Source organism: Nematolebias whitei, chromosome 9 (assembly GCF_014905685.2).
Source record: "Nematolebias whitei isolate Nwh7 chromosome 9, NemWhi1, whole genome shotgun sequence".
Classification (NCBI taxonomy): domain Eukaryota; kingdom Metazoa; phylum Chordata; class Actinopteri; order Cyprinodontiformes; family Rivulidae; genus Nematolebias; species Nematolebias whitei.
In genome coordinates, this window is record NC_056506.1 from 1,073,148 (window position 1) to 1,087,849 (window position 14,702).

General features: G+C 40.8%; 1 protein-coding gene across 1 annotated transcript in view; it reads left to right on the forward strand.

Moving 5' to 3' along the window:
* The window catches only part of LOC119414846 (abl interactor 1), a 106,771-nt gene extending 95,834 nt beyond the window's left edge, over positions 1-10,937 (forward strand). Inside the window, exons 7-8 of the mRNA XM_037681967.1 lie at positions 9,190-9,402; positions 10,837-10,937. Of these exons, the coding sequence (XP_037537895.1) occupies positions 9,190-9,402; positions 10,837-10,937 (314 nt within the window). The remainder of the gene's footprint in view (positions 1-9,189; positions 9,403-10,836) is intronic.
* The last annotated feature ends 3,765 nt before the right edge of the window (positions 10,938-14,702 follow it).

Here is a 14,702-nt window from a genome sequence, read left to right on the forward strand (position 1 = left end):
GAAACTGATCAGCAGCAACATAAAACTGATCAGCAGCAACATGAAACAGATCAGCAGCAACATGAAACAGATCAGCAGCAACATGAAACAGATCAGCAGCAATATGTGATTCTTCACAGTGTTATATATTCATGAGGCTGCACAAACTCAAGTTCATGTTGCTGTTTGACGTATTGTTTTGTTTGTTTACTGCTATTAGTGCTTAGTGTTTTATTAATAGATGTTTTTAGTTGATATTTTTCTTAATTCATATCTTAGATCTTATTACTGTTTTTCTTTTACATTTTGTTGTCTGTAACTGGGACCCTGTGTACAAAGTACATAATTTCATCCCAATTCAGTATTTATTCATCATTTTATTTTTTTACTTTAAAAATAAAATAAATCAAGTCCTTATCGGTACAAATAAAGTGATGTGGAACATGTTGCATCTGTTCTTACCGAGCACAGAAGCTGCAGCGTTGTGCTGCTCTGTGAGGTGCAGCTGGGCTGTGATGGAGCTCTGTCAGGTGCAGACTCCTCTGATGGTGTAGACTCCTCTGATGGAGCAGGAGCCGGGAGGCTTGGAGGGTTTAATGTGGAGTTTAGAGATGAACCGTCACGCGCTGAAATACGTTCTGGATAAAATTCTGTGAGAAACGGGACCGGAGGACAGTTAGCGTTTATGCAAATTAGCTTAGCATCATAGCACCGACGTTGTCCTATTATGGCGTCAGCCTCTTTTGTTAGTTAAAAATATGTTCAGAACCGATGGGATGAGTCACTTAAAATATGTTTAAAGTTAGAAAACACTCACCATCTTCTATAAATGATTCAAGTAGAGCAGTGGCCGTGTCCAAACCACCCTCCAATCGCTCCATCTAGCCCGCTTTGACTTTTTCTTTGGCCACCAAGCACAACAACACCTGCACTTCTGCATTTGACCACGGCTTTGATATTATCGTTTTTGTATAGCTTCAAAATACCAAAAGATACACTCCTCGAGTTATCGCTAATGGCAGGCGGTAGTTGCATTCATACCTGAGCGACAGGAGTTTCTGTGTTAATTTTGCTAACACTCTATCTACTTCAGTGCCTCTTTCCTGCGGGGTCCCGCAAGGCTCCATTCTTGGACCCCTTCTGTTTTCATTGTATCTCCTCCCCTTAGGGTCTATCCTGAGGAAACATGGTCTTTCCTTTCATTGTTATGCTGATGACTCTCAGATTTATCTGCCGTTAACACCTAACAGTTCCTCCTCCATTTGCCCTTTGTGAAAATGTCTTGATGACATCAAGACTTGGATGGCTGCAAACTTTTTGAGTTTTAATGATCAAAAGACTGAGGTCATTGTTTTTAACCCTAGCTCTGCCACTGTCACTGATCCTGCAAACCTGGACTCCCTTCAGCCACATCTAAAACAGTCTATTACCAATCTCAGGATAGTTTTAGACTCAGACTTTAAGTTTAATAAGCAGATAAATTCTGTTCTTCACAAAAGCTTCTTTCAGCTAAGGCAGATAGCTAAGCTCAAGTCCGTCCTGTCCAGATCCGACATTGAAATATCAGTCCATGCATTTATTACAACCTGGCTGGAATACTGTAACTCACATTATGTTGGGGTCAGTCAGGTCTCTCTCTCACGTCTCCAGCTTGTCCAAAATGCTGCAGCTCGGCTACTGACAGGAACTCGCAGGTTTGAACACATTACTCCGGTTCTGTCCTCTCTTCACTGGGTTCCTGTACGTGTCAGAGTTGATTTTAAGATTCTTCTGCTGACATTTAAGTGTGTTAATGGCCTTGCACCATCATACCTCTCCGACCTCCTTCATCCTTATGCTCCTTCTCGGGCCTTGAGATCATCAGACCAGCTGCTTTTGGCCGTACCAAAAACCAGCTGAAGCTCAGAGGAGATCGGGCGTTTTCAGTCATGGGCCCTAAACTCTGGAATAATCTGCCCATCAACATTCGACAGGCCACCTCAGTCTCTATTTTTAAATCTCTCCTCAAAACACATCTGTAGTCACTGACACATATGTACTCACTGACACATCTGTACTCACTGACACATCTGTACTCATTGGCATTTAACACAGTGTGATCTCATTTGGTATTTCATTGTTGATGATTGTGTTCATACAGTTTGCTCTTACTCCCTGACATTTAACGCAGGGTGATTTGATTTAGTATTTCATTGTTTCTCATTATATTTAATGTTTTTATGCTTTTATTCATGTTGCTGTAATATGGTATTAATATTTGATGCTGTGATCTTTTTTGGTAAGCACTTTGATAACAGTTACTGTTTTAAATGTGCTATATAAATAAATGTGACTTGACTTGACTCCCCCCCCCGAAACGCCTGATGGTGGACCAGAATTGCCTCGAAGCCGTGCGGAAGTCATTCTCCATGGCCTCTCCGAACTCCTTCCATGCCCGAGTTGTTGCCTCACCGACCACCCGAGCCGCATGTTGCTTGGACAGCCGGTACCCATCAGCTGCTTCCGGGGTCCCACAGGTCAAAAAGGCCCAATAGAACTCCTTCTTCAGCCTGACAGCATCCCTCACCGCCGGTGTCCACCACCGGGTTCGAGGGTTGCCGCCACGACAGGCACCGACAACCTTGCGGCCGCAGCTCCGGTAAGCCGCCTCGACAATAGAGGCACGGAACATGGCCCACTCTGACTCAATGTCCCCCACCTCCCCTGGAACACGTTCAAACTTCTCCCGGAGGTGGGAGTTAAAGCTCCGTCTCACAGGAGACTCTGCCAGTATAAATATATATTATTATATATAAATATATAATAATAATATAATTTATTAATATGAATATTATTAATATCCATATAAATAATTATTATTTGTAATAAATATGAATTGTTATTGTTAATAATTAATATTAATAAATATTAATATTTATTAATAATAATAACATTAATAAATAGGGAGTCTTGATTCTACTCTCCTGAGTGTCAGTTAACTTACTTTGCTTTCAACTTTAATGTGGCCCAAACCACAATGTGTACCCTCAAAGTATATCAGAATGACTGGTTCGGCCCAGTGATGTGTGCTGTTACGTTTATTGGCAATCACAGTTACCATGGTGACGTTTTTTGCTAGCAAAGACGCCATGTTTTCCAATAAGAAATGAATGAGAGAACATTCTTAACACTAACTGCTGTCAAGTCACATGACTAAGAGTGTAGAGACAGAGAGAGAGTTCAGTTGTCCCCCTCTTACAATGCTGTTATTGCTAGTATCACGCAATCCCCTGTGAATAGTAAACAGCCATCAGGTGCTAATGATCCATTGTTAGGCTGATGGTCCTTCTTGAGCATGTGATCAGCTGGTTATGGTTATCAGCAGCAAAACTGGTTGATCCACTCTGAGACGGTGCTATTTAAGAGACTGAGCTGAATACAGCACCTCAGACTGAGGAAGTCTTTCTGATGAGAGACGAAACGTTTCTACTGTTTTGGTTTGTTTTGTTTTGTAAATGTCCAGAGGACCAGACTTAACTGTTTTAGATTTTTGTACCTGGATCTGCCTTTGATACAATCGACCACGAGATCCTCATTGCGAGGTTAGAGCAGTGGGTGGGCATCACTGGGTCAGCCCTCGAATGGTTTAGATCTTACCTCGCTGACAGGTCCTTTTGTGTCTCCATCAAAGATTTTAGTTCAGCCTTGGCAGCGCTTAAATGAGGGGTACAGCAAGGGTCCATCCTTGGTCCTCTTTTATTTTCTTTATACCTGCTGCCACTAGGTGCTATTTTCAGGACACATAACGTACCTTTTCACTTCTACGCCGATGACTGCCAAATCTACTTCCCCCTCAGACTCAACGGTACTCGCTCTATTCAACCGTTACTGGACTGCCTGGCTGACATCAGAGATTGGATGGCTTTAAATTTCTTGAGTTTCAACGAGAAGAAATCTGAAGTTATGCTGTTTCCTCCCAATGACACAATCACCAACCACTGCATCGACCTCTCCGTTCTGTCACCGTTAGTGAAACAAAGAGTCACTAATCTAGGAGTGATACTTGACCCTTCTCTGAAACTCAACAATCATGTAAATATGATTGTTAAATCCTGCTTTTTCCAGCTGAGGCGACTGTCTAAGCTGAAGCCCATATTGTCCAAAAATAACCTGGAGACAGTAATTCATGCATTCATTACATCCAGGCTCGACTATTGCAACTCACTCCTTTTTGGTATCAGTCAGACCTCCATAGCTAGAATCCAACTGGTCCAAAATGCAGCAGCCCGGTTTTTGACCAGCACAAGCAAAAGAGAGCACATTACACCTGTTTTGGCCTCCCTACACTGGCTTCCGGTTCACCTTCGAATCAAATTCAAAATACTCTTGTATGTCTATAAATCACTAAACAGCTCTGCCCCCTCCTATCTTACTGATCTGCTCCAGCCGTATGTCCCACCACGTTCTCTCAGATCAGCAGACCAGTTGCTCCTAACAGTCCCAGGAACCCGTCTCAAGCGCAGAGGTGACAGGGCCTTCTCTGTAGCAGGACCAAGACTTTGGAATGAGTTACCTCTGCTCGTTAGACAGGCCCCCTCCCTCACAGTTTTTGAATCTTGCTTAAAAACACACTTTTATTCCCTGGCTTTCTGCACTGTGTGATCTGTGCTGAGTCTGTGTGCATCACACTGTGTTGGTCATGTTGCGGTTGTTGTTGTTATCCATTATTGTTTTTGTTGGTTTCTACTTTTTGATATCCTGTTATGTAATCTGTTGCTATGTGCTTGTTCTGTTTGTCCCTGTACAGCACTTTGGTGTGCTTTGTCACTGTTTAAAGTGCTTTATAAATAAATTGGTATGGTATGGTATGGATTATTGAGCATGCATCAGGACAAAACAGAAACTCAATGTTTTATTTGTTTGAAACTCACTTAAAGTAATCATCAGATGTATCTCTAAAACTGATTAACGTTTGGAGCCATTTTGAATAAATAATTGAGGCACAGATTGTAGTGTAAAGCACTTTGATTATCTTGATAAGATTGAAAGGTGCTATATAAGTATAGTCCATTTATTTTACTACCTTAATAACTTTTGATCTGTTTACAACCTTGTACTAATACATTCACATTAAGACCTGGTTAAGCTTCTTTCAGCTTAATTGTGCAAAAATTTTAAACAAAACTCAGCTAGTTCAGCTAATTTCATATTTTTTTCCATCTGTTTTGTGCTCCTTTCAGCCTGATTCATCTAACTTGAACATTTTTGTGCTTCTTCAAACTTATTTATGCTAAATGCAGCTTGTTCTGCTCCTTTCAGCTTATTTCTGCAAGTTTTAGCTTTTTCTTCTTTTTCAGCTAGCATTTAGCTGTTTTTATGCTAATTTCATCTTTAGAGAGAGTCAGAGTCAGAGATTATTTATTGTTGTTCGCACCACATGTAACAAAATTATGTTCACAGGGTCCCAGTTACATCCAACAATAAAATGTATAAGAAAAACAGTGATAAGATCAAAGATATGAACTAAGAAAAACATCAACTAAATATACACTAGGCACTAATAGCATAAAAACATTATGTCGAACAGCAGCACAAACATGAGTCAGATGAGCACGTATGAACACATTAACATTGAAACAGATCAGCAGCAACATGAAACAGATCAGCAGCAACAGGAAACAGATCAGCAGCAACATTGAAACAGATCAGCAGCAACATTGAAACAGATCAGCAGCAACATTGAAACAGATCAGCAGCAACATGAAACAGATCAGCAGCAACAGGAAACAGATCAGCAGCAACATTGAAACAGATCAGCAGCAACATGATATGGTTTTTCACAGTGATTATTCTAGTTAGAGATTCATGAGTCTAACAGCCTCAGGGTAGAAGCTGTTCCTTAGTCTAGTGGTTCTACACTTAATGCTCTTTAACCTCCTTCCTGAGGGGAGTGGGGCAAAAAGTGTGTGTGCTGGGTGAGTGTGGTCCTTCATGATGCAGGTGGCCCTCTTCCTGCATCTGGAGGTGTAGATGTCTGTGATGGTGGGGAGACTGATTCCAACAGATTTCTGTGCAGCCTTCACCACTCTCTGCAAAGCTTTTCTTTCTGCAGCTGTGCAGCCTCCATGCCACACGTTGATGCTGGAGCACAGGATGCTCTCCACTGCACACCTGTAGAAGGAGGTGAGGACTGAGCTTCCAGACCAGCTCGTCTCAGCCGTCTGAGGAAGTAGAGTCTCTGATGAGCTTTCTTCATCAGGCTGGTGGTGTTGTTGCTCCAGCTGAGGTTGTTGTTCAGGTGCACACCCAAGTACTTGTAGCTGGAGACCACTTCCACCGCAGATCCTCTTATGTTCAGGGGGGTGTAGGTGTTTTTGTTCCTTCTGAACTCCACAATCATCTCCTTTGTCTTCTTCACATTGATGTGAAGGTTATTCTCTCTGCACCAGCTCTCCAGGTGTTCCACCTCTTGCCTGTAGCTGGACTCATCATTGTTTGTGATGCATCCCACCACCGCTGTATCATCTGCAAACTTTACAATGTGACAGCCTGGATGGGTAGCTGCACAATCATACGTGAGCAGAGTAAACAGGAGGTGGTTCAACACACATCCCTGAGGAGAGCCAGTGCTGATGGTTATGGTGGAGGAGGAGAGGTTGTGGATCCTCACTGACTGTGGTCTGTTTGTTAAGAAGTCTAGTACCCAGTTGCAAATGGAGGGGCTTAGTCCTAGTGTGAATAGTTTGTCCATATTTGTCATCTAATTCCACATTTTTAAAAAATAATTTAAACTTTTTTCAGCCTAATTAAAAAAAAAACCTTCTCCACAGACTTTCTTCTATTAATTTAAGTTTATTTCTTCCTGTTTTAGCCACTATTGAACTGTTTTGAGCAAATTTGAGCTTTTCTCAGATAATTAGAACTTTATTGTTCTAATTTATGCCTACTTGAACCTTAGTGGGCACAATTAAGCTCCCTCCACTTCCTTTTGGAAATCAAAGCTTCTTTCTAAATTTCTTTAGCTGCTATTCAGCTGTTTTTTTAGAAAAACTAAGATAACTGCCATTTTTAGAGCTAGTCAGCTGAGATTTGGCATGTTGGTAGCTGAGAACAGTCCCTAATAGGCTCTGACTATAAATTAAAAATCCAAGATGTCTGCCTTAGCAAACAAAGAAAAAAATACTATAAATCAGCCAATTTTAGTTATATTGAGCTAAAATTAGGTGTGATGATAGCTGACAATATTTCCCATCAAATGCCACTTCAAAATCACCATTCCAAGATGGCCACCAACACTACATTTGAATGGATTTAACTCAGCCATTGTTACACATACAGAGCTGAAATTTGGTGAGGTTATAGCTGAGAACATTCCCTATCACAAGCTGAATCCAAATCAAAAATCCAAGATGGCTGCCTTAGCTAAAAAGGAAAAAAATATGATAACTCGGGCATTTTTAGAGCTATTCAGCTGAAATTTGTATAGCGGTAGTTGAGAGCAATCCCAAACACACAGTACTGTCAAATCAACGGTTTATGTCAGCAGCAGCCTGGCAGTCCATTACATTAGGAACAATTGTGCACGTTCTGCTTCCTTCTGATATTTGAAGCTTTTTACTGCTGTTTTAAGCTACTTTTCAACGATTTTCTTCACATTCTTAAGCAAGAAGCATTCACACTTGCATTTTTGCAGGAAATTCAAATTCACTAATTACCGTTGCTGTAGTAGCCCAGTCATGTGGGCGCTCTTTCTTACCACCCAGAGCCTTTAAAAGCTCCTCTCTGAATTTATCACAACTTTCTTCTTTTCTCAGATTCCACCATTTGTCAGTCAGTCAGAGTCAGATATTCTTTATTGTCGTTCGAACGAAATTATGTGCACAGGGTCCCAGTTACATCCAACAATAAAATGTAAAAGAAAAACAGTGATAAGATCTAAGATATGAACCAAGAAAAACATCAGCTAAATATACACTAATAGCACAAAAACATTACGTCGAACAGCAAGCAGCATGAACATGAGTCTGTATGAGCAGATGAGCACACATGAACACATCGACATTGAAACAGATCAGCAGCAACATGAAACAGATCAGCAGCAACATGAAACAGTTCAGCAGCAACATGAAACAGATCAGCAGCAACATGAAACAGATCAACAGCAACATGAAACTGATCAGCAGCAATATGAAACAGATCAACAGCAACATGAAACAGATCAGCAGCAACATGAAACAGATCAACATCAACATGAAACAGATCAGCAGCAACATTATGTGATTTTTCACAGTGATTATCCTGATTAGAGATTCATACTCTGATTTGACTCTTTTTCTCTTCTTCACAACAACAGTCATTCTACACACAACCATCCGATGCTGTCTGGCCACGCTCTCCCCTGCCACAACCTTACAGTCTCCAGTCTCCCTCAGGTTTCCTCTTCTACACAGAATGTAGTCGACCAGCGTACTCCTTCCTCCACTCTTATAGGTCACTCTATGCTCCTCCCTCTTTTGGAAATAGGTGTTGACTACAGCCATTTCCATTCTCTTGGTGAAATCCACCACCATCTGTCCTTCCTGGTTTCTTTCCTTGACACCAAACCTACCCATCACTTCCTCATCCTCTGTTTCCTTCACCAACGTGTCCATTAAATCGTCCAAACTGTAAAACTTTTAAAAGTGTTATTAAAAGCAAAATATGTTCTAAGTTTGAATTTAGAATGTACAGCAACACATGATGCTAACATGATGGATCGGTACTTGAGTTTGTTTCCACCTTCATTACGTCGTTCCCGTTCCAAAAATCCAGTGCTGCACCGGAGGAACTGTCAAGAGGCCAGATTACATGCAAACACTGGACCAAACAAACATGTCAGATAATAATTTAACATACAACACCTTCAGAATCACACGTACCAACATGTGTAGTGTCCATGTTTACTTCCATGAACACAGCGTGCTGCTTGTGACATCATGTCTTCTTCCTCAGAACTATAGATGGTTTGCTGTGGACTCTGATGGAGGTCACATTAATGATAATGTTCAGTTCACATTTTTGTGCACGATCATTCACGTGAAGACCTGCAGTGTGAACATAGTTTAGGATCAAGCTATATGTGCAGCGCTTGAAGTCTGTGTTGTGAATGATCTTGTACGAGCTGTTAAAGCTCAGAATATTTTTTTTATTTTTATTTTGAAAGGCGTTGACAGTCTCACCTCTTCCCTTCAGCTGCATCCTCAGCATCCGTGCCACATGGTCCCGGTTTGGGTCCCATCCCCATGTCCCAGTTCGGCACCATCTCCCGGCAAATTTCCCGCCACAACTCTTCCACCACCTCCTCAGCCTCCATGGTGTCGGCCACTGGCACTTACCGCCGCGCTCCTTCCGCCTCCTCCCAGCAGCCCCACATCAACGGAGGCCCAACGTTCCCACAGAACCCAGGTAGGAAATGTTGGTCTTCATGAAGCGAGCAGCAGATGGTGTTATTCTAATGGGAAGATGTTTTTTTTCATTCAACCTTTATTTAGACAGGTAAATCCCTTTGAGCCTCGAGGACTCATTTACAAGACCTGATTTTAACAAAGAAAGATGACAACAATGGACAACAGCAACAACAATAAACAGTTATAAAAAGTCATACAATTTTATTTATTTATTTAACAAATAGGATGGCTAAAAGAAAAGTAACAAAAAACAGGTAGATTCTAAGGCGAATGTAGAAAACTAAAAACAGGAACATGTCTGCATTGGTCCCTGCCAGGAGTCCAACAGATTCTTAAAGCCACTTAGAGAGGTCAAAGGTCGAGAGCTTCAGATCTTTTTACAAGATATTCCAGGAAACAGGAGCAGAGTAGGAGAAGGTCCTTTTGTCTAGTTCAGTCCTCACTGAGGGAACACTGCGTGTTCTCATTCACATTTAAGATAAGATAAGAAAGAACTTTATTGATCCCGCAGGAAATTATTGTACATATTAAATTAGATTCCTCTCTTCCTTTGAGGGTTTAGAGTTTATAAAATGTGTCATAATTCTTTCTGCTGGAGTTACAACAGCATCGTTGAATGAGGTTCAGGCTTTGAAACACAGACCCTAGTCAAGGGGAAACAGGGTGTTTGCATTCTTCCTATCAAAAGAGTGGAATTTATTTTGGCAGCCACGACTGAGAAGCTCTCATTTAATGGCTTCTGTCTTAAAGGACGGCCATCTTTCTTGGCAGAAAACACAGAGAGGGGGGCTGTCTGTCTCGTCTGAGAGGACAGAGACCGTCTGTGTTTCACAGCTTTTTATGCAGCTTTATTAAAGTAAATGCAGCTTTTTGAGATGTTGGAAACACTGTGTGTGTTAGATGGAGCACAAAGGTTTCACGCGTCACTGACGCGGCTCAGTGATGGCAGCAGGCGTGTCCTGCAAGAGGACACACATCCATCCATTACAAGTGGTTTATGAGTCAGACCTGCCGTGTCTGTGTGACATTGTCTTTCAGGGTTCACCCGACTACTTTTCTCCTGCTCTAGAACAGAGGAGCTAGAAATCTTGGATTTTATACAGGCACAACAAGAAAAATGACAAAGTGAATATATAAAGAGCTTTGTGTACACTGTTGTCTGCAGCAAAGCTTGTGTTGCTTCTGCTTCCTTTTACTCTGAAACCTTTTACTTGATGCAGTTTTTCCTTTTGATCTAAAGCAGATCCTCAAACCGAGACGATGAAGATTGTTGTGACACATGTAAATTAGTTTCTTTCATGTTGTGCTTTGTATCTTTTTATTAGCCATGCTGATTTTCCCTCTTCTGTGATGTCCTTTTCTCGTCTCCATCATTTTGTGTTCTTTGTCACTCTCTGTTTCGTCGCCACTCTCTCGGCTTGTCTGGATGTAGCTCCTTCAGCATCTGTGGCTCCTCCTCCTCCAGTGGTCCAGCTGACCCCCCAGATCCCTTTGACTGGTTTTGTGGCCAGAATGCAGGAGAGCAGTAAGTAAAATGTCACTCTCAGGCATGGAGTCAGGTTAATAAGGACACACTTCTTTCTCTCTTTCTTCACACAGTGACTCTTTTCTCACACTGTTTACAAAGTTGAGGTTGTCTGCCTGTTGCCACGGTGATGCATCATCTTTTGTCTTGTACTTTTTTGTCCACTGAAGAAAGAAAATATGAACCGAGTGCTTGTCCTGATTCCCATCTTTTTGTTGTGGACTGCAGAGGGGGAGTTGGAAAACCCTCCTGTCCTCCTCTGTTTTACACCCTTTTCCATAAACATACCTGAACTTGACTGAATGAGGTGATGGATGAAGCTAACAAAACTGGAGCTGATAAATTCCTGCTGTGTCAACACTCCGCAGTTTTAATTAAAAGGCAAATATCTGGAACCAAAATGGGCTGAAAACATCTCTGACTAGTTTTAAAGTGGTTTTCATTGCCCTCTAGTGGCCAGTAAAAAAAACTGATAATTTTATTTATAAATGGCCTGATGCATGATCAATAATCCAGTTGAGTCATGTCCTCTGGATACATTCTTCTTTGTTGAAATGTTTCGTCTTTTAAATATTTGCTTGCAGCTCCTCAGACTTCTTCTTCTTCTTTCAGCTCTTCTCTCGTCATGGAGCTCAACAGCGAGTCATCCTCCTCCATCTATGTCCTCTGCATCCTCTGTCCTCACTCCAACTACCTTCATGTCCTCTCTAACTGCATGAATATTTCTCCTCTTTGTCTTTTTCCTGGCAGCTGCATTTCTAACATCCTTCTACCGATACACCCACTATCCCTCCTCTGGACATGTCCAAACCACTGTCCCTCCTCTGGACATGTCCAAACCATCTCAGTGTGTGTCCTCTTTAACTTTATCTCCTGGTTGTTCAACCTGTGCTGTACCTCTGATGATCTCATTCCTAATCTTATCCATCCTTTTCACTCCTAAGGAGATTCATTCAACCTTTATTTAAACAGATAAATCACATTGAGCCTCGAAGACTCATTTACAAGTGAGACCTGTTTGGACAGACAAAAAACAGTGGTTAACTGGACACATGTAGGAGTTGGAGGCGAAAAAAATTCCTATCAGACTTTTTTTTTCTTGCATGAGAAAAAAACCCTCCAATATTGAAAAAACACCTCGCACAAACAAGCACATATTTACGTAGACATTCTGCAATCAGAGACGAGAGCGGTCAACAACGCTTATAGATGCTCTCGAGGTTACTGTAATCAATCAATGTCCTCCAGTGAGATCCATAAACATTCTCGAGGTATGTCGAGGAATGGCCAAGGATAACCTCTATAAGAATCCAGAGTCCTGAAATGATGACACAAAGTTTATTCAGCTGGTTCCATCTGGTTATCAGTTGGAAATTCCTCAGGAAGGGGGTGGTGAGCGTCAGATCACATTTTCTCCAGGCGAATTCAGATAAGATGGTCTTCAAGGCCAGACAAGGCGACCAAAATTTAGATAAGCACACAGTTGTTTTGGGTACAGGTAGAAGTTAATGACATCTACCTTGAGTCTGTGTTGGTCTACTCGGTTCCAAAATGTACAAAATAACATGGCCACACTGATGGAACGTGTCTAAGTAAAAATCCCCAAGATCTGATCCATTCAGCCCAAAGCATTTGAGTCTGGGTTAGAGGATGACACAGGAGTGGATTTTCACTCCTGTCCTGTCCCAATCCTGGTCCAGAGTAAAAAAGAAAATCCTGTCCTGTCCCACTCCTGGTAACATGACTCCCACTCCTGTCCTGCTCCTGTATTTTTTGAATTGGATTTGATCTTCTACCCATTCCTGTTTAAATTACTTTGTGTTGTGCAGTTTTATTTCAAAAGATATGGCAACAGGAACAGTTCATCTGTGGTGAAATAGAGACATTTATTTCCTTAATCCAAACAAAAACCTTCACTAAATATCATAAAACAATAATCCATGGCCTGTAGTCTATATATAGTTTTTCTACGGAGGATCAGCTGCTGAGTCTGTTTCTGGCTCTTTTGAAGGTCAGTTACAGTAAAAACAAAAAATCTAAACCAGTCCATGGGTCACACCATGTCTACCTTAGATGAAAGAACCCAAACACAACAAGTTGCATTTTACTAATTTATTGAGCAATTGTTTCCTTTAAACAGTGACATCACTGTCATGTTTTAAACAAAAACAAAAAAATAATGTACCAAGCAGAGAACTCAACAAATAAAAATGTTTAAAGGCATTATTATACATTGGACGACGTCCTCCAGAAGTTCAGTGTGTGTGGTCGAGGTAACGAGCTCGTTTGGGTGAAGCATGATGTCGTGCATCTTCCCAGACTTCAGAGCATCATTTACAGACTGGACCATTGTAGGTCTGGTGTTCCACCTCATCTCTCCACAGCTGGACCAGTCCAGAGCCTTGTGGAACCTAAAAGTGAAAGAAGACGTGCACGAGTCAAAATAGTGTCACAGTGACTACAAATTACAATTTGTTGGCCTTTCTTTTGGAAAAAAATATTTTACCAAAAACAAGAGATTTACAATTGAAACTAAGTCAAGAAAATGTGACATATGCAATTATAAATTACAGAAGCTCAATGTTTATTTATTTCACTTATCATATTTTATAATTATTTAATGAGCCTCACCAGGCAGAGATTACAAGATGTTATGTATCTTACCTGCTCTGTTGAAGTGTGTGACAAGGGTCTTTGTGTCCAAAGCTGTTTAACAGCTTGCTTCCAGAGCTAACAGCTTCCTGTGTTAGGTAGAAAAATTAAATTAAATTAAAGACAAACAAAAAGCTTAGTGCTACTTCTTGTGCCATGCTTTATAAAACAGTTATTGAATCAAGTATTTACTTATGTAGGTAAACATAGATGTTTTAAAACCTGTTAAAATACACCAGGATGCAGGAAATAGCAGCTGCTTTATTCAAAAAGTTATGGGGGAGGACCCACAGACCTCGCACCAATATGTCCCCCCTACAATAATTCTAATGCTAATACACTGTGTGGTTCAAGCCAAGAGCCATTGTCAACACTGGGGGGCTAAGGCCCCTAAAAAGGGCTTCTAGAATTGCCCCTGGTGTGAAGAAATGAACTGAGAAAAATCAACTCTTGGCCTAAAATTAACACAACAACATAATTATATAAATCATATCTTAAATCTAAAACTAAAATAGTTATTGTAATGTGCAACCAGCCTTTCATATAAAAATTGGGATATTTTTACCAGAGAATGCTTTCACTAACGAGTTTGTTGTTGTACTGGCATGGTTACAGCAGACAGTAACAATTTACACAATAAATTGATGGTTATTCACATTTTCCTCGATTTCAGTATCCAGCAGGACGTCACAATATACAGGTCCTTCTCAAAAAATTAGCATATTGTGATAAAGGTCATTATTTTCCATAATGTAATGATAAAAATGAAACTTTCCTATATTTCAGATTCATTGCACACCAACTGAAATATTTCAGAGTCAGAGTCAGAGTCAGAGTTTCTTTATTGTCATTCGCACCTCATGTGGTACATGTGGTGGAGCGAAATTATGTACACGGGGTCCCAGTTACATCCAACAATAAAATGTCTAAGAAAAACAGTAATAACATCTAAGATATGAACTAAGAAAAACATCAACTAAATATACACTAAGCACTCATAACATAAAACATTGAACATCAGCACAAACATGAACATGAGTCTGTGAGCAGATGTGCACGCATGAACACATCAACATTGAAACAGATCAGCAGCAACATGAAACAGATCAGCAGCAACATGA